Source organism: Plasmodium malariae, assembly GCF_900090045.1.
Source record: "Plasmodium malariae genome assembly, chromosome: 7".
NCBI classification, from domain to species: domain Eukaryota; phylum Apicomplexa; class Aconoidasida; order Haemosporida; family Plasmodiidae; genus Plasmodium; species Plasmodium malariae.
In genome coordinates this window covers 1327289-1342342 of record NC_041781.1, presented here as the reverse complement: position 1 = coordinate 1342342, position 15054 = coordinate 1327289, and the positions used below count along the sequence as shown (strand labels likewise).

The following is a 15054-nucleotide window of genomic DNA, read 5'->3' as shown; positions in this document are numbered from 1 at the left end:
ATTTTGTTCATGTTTTTTTCCTATTTTGTGTTCATGTTTTTTTCCTATTTTGTTCATATTTTCCTATTTTGTACATATATTTTTCCTATTTTTTTCCTAATTTTTTTTTATTTTTTTTAATTCAATTTTTTTTTTTTTGAAATAAAATGAGCAAAAAATTTAAACAAAAAGCATCTATAGTTGTTAACAATTTTGAACATATCGCAGCATTGGTAATTCATGGAAACAGTAAATTTTTAAAATTCTTTTGTTTGCAGAGTAATGCACGTAAAAAGGGTTTATGAACAACGTTAAAAAAAAATGCATACCTCAAAATATGATGATCCGGGCATTTCGATAGAGAAATGTTTCGATTGCGCATGAGTAGAACAAAAGGAAGCACATAGTTCCTTTAACTTTTTGAAATCCACAATGTATGCATATACATACAAGTACAAATATGCGTATATGTGTATATGTATGTTTGTATGTATATATACCTACACGTGTATAAGTAAGAGCATCGGCAAATACTGATGAAAAGGAAAACATATTCCTGGAATCGTGCATTCCTATGTTAATTTAACTTTTCAATATTTAAAAAAAAAATTGTACACGTTCTCTATATTTTCAAAAGCATGCTTATGCACAAACTAAAAGTAAAGAAGAGGGAGAAGAATATACAATTATGTAAGTGGGCATGGGGTTGAAAGGGGCTGGCGCTATTAAAAAAAATCGAGTTTTTCTAAATGCAACTAAATATTTGTACATATATATATATATATATATATATAGATATAGATATAGATACATAAATATAGATGTATATATAGATATATAAATATAGATATATAAATTTAGATATATAAATTCGTATGAATATTTTTTAACATTTTTCTATTTCCCCTACTACATTGTATACTATACCAAATTTAATGGTCTTTTTAATTTTTTTTTTTTTTTATGAACTGTTCATAAATTTTAGACAATTTTATTAAAATGCATGCTTACATGTTAAATTATTATTGAGGCTTAAAAAAAAAAAATAAATAAAAATAAAATAAAAATAAAATTAAAATAAATAAACAAAATATATAAACAAAATATATAAACAAAATATATAAACAAAATAAATAAACAAAATAAATAAACAAAATAAATAAACAAAATATATAAACAAAATAAATAAACAAAATAAATAAGGAAAATAAATAAACAACATAATATGAACTACAAAATTTGTAAAAAAGGATATATAAAAAAATGCATAAAATTGTGTTTTACGTGATCCATTAAACATATAGGAAAAAATGAAAAAAGTGAAATGTGAATTGTAATTTTTTTTTTTTTTTTTTCAATATTAATTTTTCTCTATTATTGTTTTTTTCGCTTAAACTGCTCAAATATTTCTCTGTGTGTTTGCATGAGTAAGGGAGGTACTTAAAATTATCACCATAAAATAGGCACTAATAATATAACTGCACAAAATTTATGAGCATATAAATATATGAAAATATATATACATGCATACGTTTGCTAAAGCGCGAACCAAAACGTAATCAAATAAAACGAAACTATACGTAACGAAACAAAACAATACATAACGAAACAACACAAAACATAACGAAACAACACAAAACATAACGAAACAACACAAAACATAACGAAACAACACAAAACATAACGAAACAACACAAAACATAACGAAACAAAACCGAAAAACATACTTTTAAATCAAAGTGCTCGAAAGAATAAAAATAATATCTTTAATGAGTGCCCTATATACAGTCTAACAATTTATCCGTGCACCGAACGTTATATTATACGCGTTCTTGGAAAGAGCATAATTTTTTTAGAATTTCCTCCACATAAATATAAATATATACATATATTTATACAAAAATATATACATATATATATATATATATATACCTCCTCCAACGTACATATATTTATACCCCCTTACACACGTACATACTTCTTCACTTTTTCTACCTGTGGCCTTACAAGAGCAAAAATGGAGGAAAGGAAAGATATATGTTCGAATTTCATAATCTCTAAAATGTTTTACCTGTGCTGTTTATTTTATTTTGGTACATACGTTTTTCAGATGGCTTATGTATATGCAAAAAAATTAGATTACATAATGTTTTGCACGCTATTAATTGCTACAGTGTTATCGTTATTTTTATCATCCAGTGGATTGATGTACTTTTGTGTTTTTCTAGTTTTTATTACATCATTGGTAGAAATTCATGAATATACAAATTCGATACTTGTACCTTTAATGGATGATGAGTTTACTAAAGTCTTTTTAATGATGCGATTATTTGCTACAATTGATTTCATTATATTTTATTATCTGCATATAAAAAACATTAAGAAAAAAAAAAAGGAAAAATTAAATGCGGTTAAAGCACAAATTACAAAATTACAAACATGTGAAATGGGTTCATCTAAGGATGGTGCATCATTAAAACAGAAAACTTTACCCATAAGTAGTAACCTTCCGAATCAAGAACATACAACTCAAGCCAATAAAGGTAGTAATATACAACACAAAAAACAATCGACTAAAACTATAGAGGGGTATGTTTTAAAAAAAATGTCCATTCCAATAATTCAGAAAGATGATGAAAGAAATATAATTGTGAATCCTTCCATTATTTATGATGTACAATCTTATGTGCCTTTTAACCACTACAACATTAAACCTGATCATAATGTAAATATCCAAGGGAGTAATCAAACGCTGAAGAATAATATACCCCTAGATGATAACATTGATTATAATAATGCCAATAATGTAAATATGTATAACAAGCAGTATTCCTATCCGTGGGCCAACTCTTCCAACTATCTTTCACATAATTATAATGCTAATATAGGAAGAAACGACGTATATGTATCTACTGAAGGTCCGAATAATGGCAAAATTTTATATGGAAATGCAACGAACTGCCCTTGCTGTAATGGCAATTTGGCATACCACGACCCGAATAAATTACCCACCCAAAATAGTTCATATCAAATGGGGTAATATTAAAGTGGGCCAAATAAAATGGGCTAATCAGATAAGAAAACCAAATGGGAACACCATAAGGACCAACCAAATGGACTAACCGACTAACCGACTAACTGACTAACCGACTAACCGATTAACCAGATGGACAGAACCTAAAATAGAAGCATGCGTGTATGCTCTTAATATTATTCATGCCCCCTAGTTGTTTCTAATAGGTCACAACCATTTTTAGCTGATATATATATATATGGTATGAGCAAACACGCGAAATGTTCCAAAAAAAAATAATTTATGATAAAAAATTTATTTGTTTTAGTATTCGTTTATTTTTTTTTAATAGAGAGTACACTGTACTACGCTTGTCTAGCTTCATGTTAAGAAGCATTTAAATTTGTGCAGGTGAACCGGTCTACGTAAATAACGAACTCGTATACAGTAAAATACATACATACAGCGGTATATCGTGTGGCATTACCCTGGAAGTATAATGATCAAATGGATAGCTGTTATTGTTATTACTAGCAGTAGTACTACTACTTCTACTAGTAGGTATTTTATTTTATTTTATTCTTTTTTTTTTTTTTTTTTTTTTTTTTTTTGTATTATTTTGTTTTTTCATTTTATTTGCAAAATTTTAATTCATATGTGCTTAATTTAGTCATAGTATAAAAACCGAAGAGCACATGATTGTTTTATTTTTTTATTGTTTCACGACTGTTTATTGTTTTTATTATTATTGTTATTACTGTTATTATGACTATTGTTATTTCTATTGTTATTATTATTACTATTATTATTAATTTTTTATTTTTTTTTATTTTTTTTTTTTTATTCCATCCCTTTTTCCCATATTGTCGAATAAAAAAAAAAAAAAATTAAAGCACAATTAAGTGTAAATTGTAAAGAATGTAATTTATAAAATTAATTTTTTTTTTGAGTAATTCCAAAATATCAAATACAGATTTTCCATTGCATCTAATTTGTGTGCGTTCCTGTATGTACATATGTATCTTGCCGTATATATATATATATATATATATATATATGTATGCAAGTACGCATGTATTATGTAGGTATGTGTATATTTATGCATATTTGCATGGATGTACAGCATGCGCAGTGCTAAGCTAAAATCCGAGGAAGATCCTTGTAGAAACATTTTGAGGGTTCCAAAAAAAAAAAAAAAAATTATTTATTTTCCGTTTCAAAAGTTAGGAAGTTGCCATTTTTATTGTTATACTTTTCTAGAACTGCAAAAAAGGATGTAAGAAAGATGGAGGGAAATAAAATTTTGAGTTTTCATGGAAATTGTGGTTTAACATAATGTACCTTCTCCTCTTTCTTTTAATTTCCTCTCTTTAATTTCTCGTTTATTCGTCATTTCGTCGTATTTCTCCTTATACAACACAGTGTTTTCACTGTATATGGAATCAACACCTTATTTTGATAAAAAAATAAAATAAAAAGAAAATTATAACCAAGTTACTCCTTTATATGTAAATGTACACAATAGGGCATATATCATTGCATACATTACTGCGTATATGAACTTATATTTATATATATATATCCCTTTTTATACAATTTATGATACTGTTTTCTATCATCTTGTTTAATTTCGCTTTTGCCTATTCGCACTCTACTAAGTATGAGTATACTGTTTAAGCAAGTATTGTCTACTTGTACAATTTTGTCTTGTCTTGTATGCCCTATCTACCTACAGTTGCCTATTTAATCATTCATTTGAAAATTTTTGAAAAACCAACTATTCCTCTAGGATAATGCGATTTTATTACTCTTGCGAGCTTTACGTCTTTTTTTATGTCTTCCGATAATTTTAAGGTCTACAGTGGGGGGAAGGAGGTAATGGGGCGTCAAATAAATACATGAATTTGTGCATGTATGTATGTACGACGTATTTATAGCATTTCCGTATATAGGTAAATTATTTTTTTATCATTGTCCTCTTTTACTTCCAAGTATTTTTGTTGCATGTGCTCATGTTCGAGCCTTCGTTCATTTGGTCTCTATATACAAAGGGGAAAAAATAAAAAAAACAAAAAAATAAAAAAAAAAAAAAAAAAAAAAAAGAAAAAAAAAAAAAAAAAAAAAAAAAAAAAACAAAAAGAAAGAAAAAAACAAAAAGAAAGAAAATATAATAAAATAAAATTAAATAAAATTTACGAAATGCAGAGGATTAAATTTGTAAATGTGATGAGTTAACAAAATTTTGAGTACCATTAACTTTTCTGTTTTCAGCCAATGCATGTAGCTATCTTTTAGTTCATCTCTCTAAAAAGGGTAAGTATGTTTTATTTAGTGTAATGTTTAGCTTTTTCAGATTTTGTCATAATTTTCTAGATTTTTTCATGATTTTCCTGACTTTGACATTTTCTGCCATATTTTGCAATATTTTTCTCTATTTTTTCTTTTATTTTTTCTTTTTGGTAAGATAAGGAAGATTAAATTTTTACTCTTTCAACTTTGGGCAAGGGGTTGATGATCTTTACTGTTCCGAATTTCTTCTCTATTTAAAGAACATATACAAATTAGGAAAATATTGTACACAAATAAAAAAGAAAGGAAGAACTGGAAAGTAAGGGAAAAATTAAAGGAAAATTTTTCAGAACAAAGCTTACCATTTTCAACTAAATCGGAGAAGATAGGTGGCTCATCGTTCTCATCAAATCTCTTTAGAAAATATGGAAAAAAAATAAAAAAAGAAAGATTTCTTTTAGTTATATAAGCACTAAGATTTTATTTTTATGAAATATAAAAATTATCTCGTTTTAATGTTTTTAACCGCGTAATCAGCTTTATTTCTTTCCACCGACTTGAATACGTGATCTCCTGTTTTAGTATTTATCTCAACTTTTATTTCTGTTTTTTCATCTTTTAAGTTGGAGTAGTATTCATCTATTAGTTGATCCTTGTTTATGGTAAAAAAAAAAAAAAAAATCATAGGAAAAATAAGTTGCATTATGGTGGAAATTCTTATACATACATATATGTATATATATATTTTACATATGTACATGCGTCATAAATTCTTTTTCTTTTTTTTTTGTTTTTTCTCTTTTACAAATTTCTGATGCGTAGACAGATTATTTGCTTTATCAGTGGTAAATGCTTTGTTTTCTTTTCTGTCCATTTTTTTTTTTTTTTTTTTTGTTTTATCATATAATATGATTTTCTCAAATGTTCTTGTGGGTACGTATATATGTATGCATAAATAATTTGGTATTATTTGAAAACGGTACGTATTATTCAATAATTTTACACGTTTAAGGAGTTCAAATGACTAAGCAGTAAGTAGTTGACAGCTCTAATCTCAATGTTCATCTATGTACAATCCAGAAAATAATGTAACGAGAAAATTATAGACAAATATAAAACTGTCTTAAAATAAGGAGAATATAAAATGAAGAGCAAACAACAATGCATGAACATGTCAAAAGGGTAGGACGACAAAAGGGTACGAAGACAAAAACGAAGAAACGAAAGGAAAAAAAGGATATAAAATCGTGCGAGTTTATTTCGGTCTTACTCAGCCAAAATAAGGAAGCAGTGAAATATTTAAACTTCAGATTTAGTTATAAATATATATATAGACAAAAGGATAGTTAAAAGAAAAATTCGAAAAAAAAAAAAATAATTTCTTCCGTTTTCTAAATGTACATATATATATATATATATATAGCTCATTATATATGTCTTACGACATTTCACTAATTAAACTTTAGCAAACCCCAAAGTGGAAGAATTTAATGAGATTATAATAATCCTTATAAAAATTATGAATACTATTTATTTGCACAATTGACAAAATTATGTTCTCTAAATTTTCTATATTTTTTACTCGTACCTTTTTAAGCTATTTCTGATGTTGAAAAAAAAAAAAAAAAAAAAAAAAAAAAATTAATCCGTCCATTTGCAAATTTCATATCTTTTTCATTTTATAAAATATTCCCAATTTTTGCTTATACATATTTTCGCATATTTTAATCTTTATTATGTTATTACTTGGACAGGGTATTAATCGAATAAAGCTTCCATCGAATTAAGCTTTTATCAAGTAAGCTTTTCATCAAACAAAGTAATTATCAAAGGTAACAAAATTATTGGGCTTAAAAAAGAAAGAAAAAAAGCATAAACATTAAAATTAGTAAAAAGTAATCTTTTTTAATATTTCTTATTTTTATAAAAAATGATTATTAGAATAATGATAAGGTAAATGAGGAGAAACACCTGCTTAATTAAATTGCATGGGGCGAAATATTTTTTGAGAAAATTTTGCATCTTGTAAGATGGATTGTCGTAGCTGAATTAGTAAAAAGAAAAAAGGAAAATGAGGTTTCATATTTAAGTAGCACTTTATCAATTCATTTAATTTAAACAGAATGGAGAAAGTAAAGGAAAAAAAAAAAAAAAAAAGCAACACGAAATTTTAAATAAAAAGTATTTTTTTTTTTTTTATTTTTTTTTTTTATGGTCCAAGCGTCTTTGCCTGTGTGTGCGTGTTTACCATAAGTTTGAAGGCGATATTGTGTTGTCTCTTAACATACAATTAAAAAGCTCCTAAAAAATGTAAACCACAGGAATAATATCATTAACATGCGCATGTACTTTTATATAAGTTAACTGCAAAATTAGTATATCTGGGTATATAATTTTGCACTTTATCGTTTTGTCGTAATCGCTTTGTTGTAATCGCTTTGTCATTATAGCTTTATCGTCATAGCTTTGTCGTTTTATCGTTTTTGCATTTTGTATTTTCCCCATTTTTCCATAATATTTCTTTATAACAATTCCAAGGCCCCTTTTTTGAAAATCTTTCATTATGTAAAAATCTACAAAGGGAACGAACAGAAAATTTGCAGCGTTACCATGTTGAATTGGGGTTCCTCCCATGTGGAAAAAACAAATAAATAAAACAAATAAATAAAGTAAATAAATGAATGAATGAACAAACGAATGAACAAACGAATGAGCAACCGAATGAACAAACGAATGAACAAACGAATGAACAAACGAATGAGCAAACGAATGAACAAACGAATGAACAAACGAATGAACAAACGAATGAACGAGTAAATATGAGCTTATAAATGTGCACTCATTTAACAACCTAATACACACGTGCAACTTCGATAATGTAGCTTTTTTTTGTCATATAGATACAGGTTTTTCGTGCCTATCTACGGGAGAACAAAAAAGTAGTAATATGCATATAATATTAATCTAAAACTCCAGTGAAAAATAAAAGAAAAAAAAAAAAAAAAGGGCAATTTTGTTATTCGTTACTTTTAATATTCCTATTAGATTATTTTGGTGTGTCAGGCACTATATGGAAAGGTACGCATACACATATATAATCGAATGATCAGACACACATATACACATCTGTATACATACGCTTACACGCATGAGTGAAAACAAGCGCACATTTTTGACTTACGTATAGTTTGTAATCGTTGTCCATTATGTTCACCAATGAAGTTAAAACCCCATATAATTTTTGATCCTTTAAAGTTACAAAAGAGGAAAAGTTTAAACGAGAATGCAAATCATGAAATTTTTATTCGCACGTTGAAGTGAAGGAAACATAAACAGGGATTAACATAGGCACACACACATGTTGTATTTATGTATATGTGTACATGTATTTGTATATGTATAGGTATACAGGTATATGCATATGTACCTCCTTTTAACGAATCATATTATTACTCATTAAAAATATCAACGTTCAATGGACCCGTTTCCTCGTACCTCTTTTTTTTTTTTTTTTTTTTTTTGTTACCTTGCTGGACAGGTGGCTTATTTTGTGAACGTCATTTTCTAACCTTCGGACTTGCGAAAAAAAAAAAAAAAAAAAGAAACAGATAAATTTTGCTTAACAATAAGAAACAGTGAAATTTCTGAAAAAAGTAATTCCTCGAATTTAAATTATACATGAGCTGATATCAGAATTCCTCAAACAAAGCAAATCATCCCGTGTAAATTTTTTAATTTGAAGTTGTTTTATTTCTCCAGGAGGTTTGTTACTAGGAACACATTTCATGATTGTAATGTATTTTCTTAATAAAATAAAAGCATAACATTTCAGTCAAAATGGAAGGAAAGGAAAAAGAAAAAGAAAAGGTAAAAACAAGGTAACAAAAAGGTAACAAAAAGGTAACAAAAAGGTAACAAAAAGGAAAAAAAAAGGTAAAGAAAAGGTAAAAAAAAGGTAAAAAAAAGATGAAAAGAAGATTTTTTTTTTTTTTTTCTTTGACTCATCAACAAACAAAAGCACAGTGAGAAAAAAAAAATAAAAAAAATTAATTTTGATATGTTTTCATAATACATATATTTATTGCACATAAATGTACGCAAAAATGTTAAGTTGGAAATTTATTTTTGTCCATTTTGTGTAGAAAAATGGGTACATATGCAAAAATAGGAGTTATAAAAAAACAAAAATAAAAAAATAAACAAACATACGAAAGGACAAGCGAACAAACGCTCTACAGTTGAGCATTGTCATAATTCTCCTTTGATCTACCGTAGCGCTTATTTTATTATTAATTCTACATGTTAAAGAATAAATACTTCCTTGAAAACATATGCTAATCGAACTGGTCAAGTTATTATTTGGGTATAAAGTTATACAAAAGAAGGAGGAACAAATTATGGATTATGTGCCACTGTTTAAAAAAATTAATTGATAACAAATAACAGCTTAAGTTTCGATAAAAAAACGAGAATAAAAAAAAAAAAAAAAAAAAATATAATATAATGAAACAAAATAATCTCACACGATGCAAATATAAAGACATGGAATTTTAATTAAACCATGCAAATAACAAAGATAGCTACGGCTGCAGCTGCAAAACACATAATTACATATATCATGATGTTACTCCTTGAATTCGTTAAAACAAGTAATATTTAGTCTTTTTCTAGGATGAATACCTTTTTAATATTTGTGGGCTTATCCTTTAAACTTACATTCGTTCTCAAGTGGAAAAAAAGACAAATCATATTTGGACAAATAGGGAATTTGTTTTTCCTTTTTTCAAACAAAAAACCTATATCTAGGGAAGTAGGAGTGTATAATTTTTGACCTGTTAGAGATTCTATAATTCCGCAATGTTTGAATAACAAAATAAACGCATATGTGTATATATCTAAACTCGTGCACAAAGAGATACTGTCTCATATGAAAGAAATGTAAGTAGGCTTAAAAACGAAGTCTTTTTTTTTTTTTTTTTTTTTCTGAAAAAATATGATTTGTTCAGGTTTTTTTTTTTTTTTTTTTATTAATATTATCTTAAAATATATCATCAAACTTACATTTTTATGGGCACGTTCTACAGATTAATTTTAAAAAATTTCACAAAACGTGTATCGACTTTGCATAATCATATTATAGCTTTATAATTTTTATTGTTATAAAGAAACTACATTAATTACGTAACAAAATGGGGAAAAGTTTAAAAAAGCTCCATTTTATATTTACGCATATGTAATTATTATTTGGAGGGAGAGGCGAGGGAAATATGTCCACATAAACAAACGAAAATTGAGGGGCGTAATATTGGCGCGCCAAACGGCTGCTATTACGGTAAAAGAATAATTAATTAAACAATAAAAAATAAGATAAACAAAATAAAACAAAATGTGAAGAAGTAAAACGAAATATGAAGAAGTAAAACGAAATATGAAGAAGTAAAACGAAATATGAAGAAGTAAAACGAAATATGAAGAAGTAAAACGAAATATGAAGAAGTAAAACGAAATATGAAGAAGTAAAACAAAATATGAAGAAGTAAAACGATATATGAAGAAGTAAAACGAAATATGAAGAAGTAAAACGAAATATGGTGAAATAAAACTAAATATAAATACACATATTAACACAAAAGAACAATTCTCTGAAATATGCAAAAAAAATAATAATTACGATGTACGTATAAAACTGTGGGGAAATAAAGGGGTAATTGCATAATTACGTAAATACATGTACACTTATATATTGATGCACATAAGTATAACAACAAATGTGCTTTCAATAAATGAAAAAGCATGTCAACAAAAGGGACGTCGTTATTTCATGGGTATGCGCATGTGTATGTGTGTGAGAGGGAGGTAAGTAGGAAATAAAACAAAATATAACAAAATGAAACGAAATAAACAAAATGTAACGAAATGAATGAAATGAACGAAATGAACAAAATAAAACGAAATGAACAAAATAAAACGAAATGAACAAAATAAAACGAAATGAATGAAATGAACGAAATGAACAAAATAAAACGAAATGAATGAAATGAACGAAATGAACAAAATAAAACGAAATGAACGAAATGAACAAAATAAACAGAATAAACAAAATAAAACAAAGTAACGCGCGGGGAGGGAAGCAATGCCGCCTCGCTCTTCACACTTTGTGTGTGCGTGAAAAACTAAGCGCAATAAATTAGAGCAAGCCCTGTCTTTTCAAATCGTCATAGGCTTTTATGTTCATAACGTTTCCCTTGGAATCTTCGCACTCCACTTCCTGGTCAGGCTTAAAAATATTCAGTTGTGTCTGTTTTTTAAGTTTTTCGTACAAATTTAATGCATCCTCAATTTTCGTAATTTCTTTGAAGTGTAATGTGTTTGGTATATTTAAGCATTTCATTCCGAAGGAATGCCTCCATTCGTAGAAATGTTTTTCGAACATTGCTCTACCGAAATAAGAATAATTTCCGCATATTTCACATTTATATTCTTTTGAAAGACCATGTAATTTATATAACCAATAAGGTATGGGTTTATTATCATATCCTAATGGTAAGTTTAAAGGATTGTAAATAGGTTTTTCATCCTCATTTTCTTCTTCTTCTTCTTCTTGTTCATTACTACCTGCATCAGAGCATTCGGAAGAGTCATAATCTGATGAGGACGCTGATAAATTTAAATTAAGCCAAGCATCAATGGTGTGATCATAATTAATCCCATTATTAGTGATACTATTAGTAATACTACTACCATTTATAGTACCATTATTTTTGCTATTCAGAATGTCATCCTTTATACTCAGCAGGTGCTCATTTTTCTTTTCTGCTTTTTTTCTTTTTTGTATTTCATCAATTGTAAAAGCTTGTTTTCTTTGTATGTTCTCAACAGTTTTTTGAAATTTTTTATTTAAAATATTTTTGTAAAGCTCAATTAAATACTCCCATTTTGCCATTTCTTTATCCTCTATTTCTATATTTTTTTTTATTTCTTGTAATTGTTCCACTGTATATTGTTTTTTTAAATATTTCTTTAAATCGTCGTCATAATTTTTACTTTTCAGATAGCATTTATAGGTCCCTTCCGATGCATATAACTTATCGTTAATATTACAATAGTTATCTAAATCATAAGTAAATTTTTCCCATTGTTTTATTTCTTTATTTTCAAATTTTTCATTAAAGCTTTTTTCATATTGTGCAAACGTTTTTTGACAATCCACAAGTATATTGATTTTTTGAAAAAACGTCATCAAATAATGTAACAAGTTTTGTAAATAATTTTTGTATTCTTCATTTCTGTATTTGCAATATCTTGGAATGTAGTAAAACCTCGTAAAATTATGCAAATAGGTTACTAGGTCCATTTCCTTGAATTCGTTCAAGCGTGTTGTGCTGCTATGTTTGCTCCTGCTCGTGCAGTTGTTCTCGTTTGCACCATCATTATTTGGAACTACGTCGTTTCCGCTTCCGTTATGAGTACCTCCACTATTGTTGTTTACACTATTAGCGCCTCCTCCTTTGGTAGATACGCTTTTTTTTTTCCGGTTAATCATTTCCTTCTTTCTAAACATGTTCATGCGGAATTCTTTAATCTTTTTGATATTTATAAAATCATTGTAAAATTTACTCATGTCCATATATTTTCCTTTTTTTTCTAAAGGTGAAAAAAGTTCCTTCAAATTATTATTTTTTAAGGCTTCATTTTTATATAACTTGTAACTCTTAATTTCGATCTTTTTAATATTTGTTTTTTTATGATAATCTTTAACATATTTAATTCTCTCGTAATAATTTTTCCACACATCATTCTTCTCATCATTTGTTTTTCCAGATATAAATTGCATCTCTTCTTTTTTTAAATTGTCTTCATCATTATAATATTGCAACAACAGTTTTGATTTCTTTTGCACTTTTTCCACTAAATAATTTATGGAGTAATCATACAAAATACTTTTCTTACTGTTCTTTACCTTCTCTTCAATCAGTTCTGCTATTGCCTTCTCTATTAATTCAATTTCTTCGTGTATGTATCGTATTTGCTCAATTAAAAATTGCGCCATCTTTTTATTGTAATGGCTTGAAAAAAAAAAAAAAAAAAAAAAAAAAAAAAAAGGTCTGCTATATAGTTGGAAGAATATGTGAGCGCTAGAATGTTAGAACGACACGATAATACTTCCACAAAAGTAGCATCAATTATTAACCATTATTGTTTTGCTTATTTTTGCAATGTAATTTTATTATTTTTTTTATTTTTTTTTTTTTTCACTTTTGGACACGAGCTACGCAGACCACATTGCAATTTGTTTGCCTTCCCATTCGTGAAGCTACATACATGTAGGGTGGAGAGAGGGAGGCAGGAAGCAAGGAATAAACGAAGGGATGATAATAATTACAGAAAATTTTTTATATATGTGTCGTTAATTATATGTTAAGCACGAAGGGGTAGATCTGTTTTTTCCTTTCTCCTTCAAATTGTTTCTAAGATTTATGGGCGAGAAAAAGAGCCCAAAAAAATAGAGAACACAAAATATCAAAACGGTGAAATATCAAAACGGTGAAATAACAAAACGGCGAAATTGCAAAATAAAGGGAAGTAAAAATGTACGCTTCCAAATGGGGTAATATAATATATCTTTATATATTATACATGTATATATGTAAATGTATACATGTATGTACGTATAATGTATATATGTATGTACATAAATGTATATATGTATGTACGCATAATGTATATATGTATGTACGTATAATGTATATATGTATGTACGTATAATGTATATATGTATGTACGTATAATGTATATATGTATGTACGTATAATGTATATATGTATGTACGTATAATGTACAAATTTGTGCTTGTTTATTTTTTTTTTCACCTAAGCATACATCAATAGTATACCGAAATTTCATTTCTACGAATTATACATTGAAACGAACAAAAAAAAAAAAAAAAATACAATCTAAAGGATAAAGGAAAAAAGATAAAATATGAAAGATATAAATGATAAAACATAAATGATAAAACATAAATGATAAAACATAAATGATAAAATATAAATGATAAAATATAAATGATAAAATATAAAACAGTAAAAATTAAGCATTAAAGATAAAAGATCCACGTTTTGTAAATTTGTAGCCCATTCCAATTTCGCGATTTATTTCGTTTCTATGATAACATTTTTCAAATTAAAAAAAAAAAAAAAAAAAAAAAAAAAAAAAAAAAAAAAAATTTCGAATTAAGTTTATAATATTAATAGAAAAAAAAAATACACTCTCTATTTAAATAATAGTACAGAAAAAAATTGAAAAATTATGAAAAAATAGAAGTCTGTGAAAATAAAAATATGAACATAAAAATTTGGAAATATAAGATTATAAAGATACGAAAATATATATTTTAATAATGTAATAGTGTAATATAACGCAACAGGCGACTGAAATGAAGAGCAAAAAGAATGAAAGATGCTTATAAAATTATACATACTTGTAGTAACGTAGTAGTATGCTTTTACTTATATAAGGTCCTATTTACAAATTATTCATATATTGTAAAGGAGCGAAATAAAATACACATGTATTATATATGAAGTGGAATAAAAGAAAAAATGGATGGAAATAAAAAACAAAAAAAAAAAAAAAAAAAAAGAAAAAAGAAAAAAGAAATGTGTGCAGTGTTACTAAATAGCATGACCAGAAAAAAAAAAAAAGGGATATTACATGATATTATATGATATGATATAATGTGATAAGAACTGGGCGGAGAGATGAAAACTTGT

General features: G+C 26.7%; 5 protein-coding genes across 5 annotated transcripts; 1 reads left to right on the top strand and 4 right to left on the bottom strand.

The window, feature by feature from the left end:
* Positions 1–1996: 1996 nt before the first annotated feature.
* Positions 1997–3019, top strand: PmUG01_07036600 (conserved Plasmodium protein, unknown function; the record flags this gene model as incomplete). Its single annotated transcript, XM_029004114.1, has 1 exon — positions 1997–3019. One exon carries the CDS (start codon positions 1997–1999, stop codon positions 3017–3019), a length of 1023 nt encoding a protein of 340 aa, XP_028860836.1.
* Positions 3020–4192: 1173 nt separating this feature from the next.
* Positions 4193–6155, bottom strand: PmUG01_07036500 (conserved Plasmodium protein, unknown function; the record flags this gene model as incomplete). Its single annotated transcript, XM_029004113.1, has 9 exons — positions 4193–4254; positions 4334–4441; positions 4767–4848; positions 4978–5031; positions 5243–5296; positions 5479–5531; positions 5644–5695; positions 5808–5933; positions 6087–6155. 9 exons carry the CDS (start codon positions 6153–6155, stop codon positions 4193–4195), a joined length of 660 nt encoding a protein of 219 aa, XP_028860835.1.
* Positions 6156–7091: 936 nt separating this feature from the next.
* On the bottom strand, positions 7092–9068 carry PmUG01_07036400 (alpha-tubulin N-acetyltransferase, putative; the record flags this gene model as incomplete). The annotated part of the gene is made up of 9 exons (XM_029004112.1): positions 7092–7130; positions 7253–7325; positions 7530–7582; positions 7811–7854; positions 8133–8202; positions 8309–8347; positions 8463–8528; positions 8808–8857; positions 8987–9068. The coding sequence occupies 9 exons, from the start codon at positions 9066–9068 to the stop codon at positions 7092–7094; spliced, it is 516 nt and encodes a 171-aa protein (XP_028860834.1).
* An 869-nt stretch (positions 9069–9937) lies between these two features.
* On the bottom strand, positions 9938–10006 carry TRF1 (telomeric repeat binding factor 1, putative; the record flags this gene model as incomplete). The annotated part of the gene is made up of 1 exon (XM_029004111.1): positions 9938–10006. A coding segment is annotated over one exon (69 nt), but the record flags the coding sequence as incomplete, so codon positions are not given.
* A 1462-nt stretch (positions 10007–11468) lies between these two features.
* SF3A3 (splicing factor 3A subunit 3, putative) lies at positions 11469–13331 on the bottom strand (the record flags this gene model as incomplete). Its single annotated transcript, XM_029004109.1, has 1 exon — positions 11469–13331. One exon carries the CDS (start codon positions 13329–13331, stop codon positions 11469–11471), a length of 1863 nt encoding a protein of 620 aa, XP_028860832.1.
* Positions 13332–15054: the final 1723 nt, after the last annotated feature.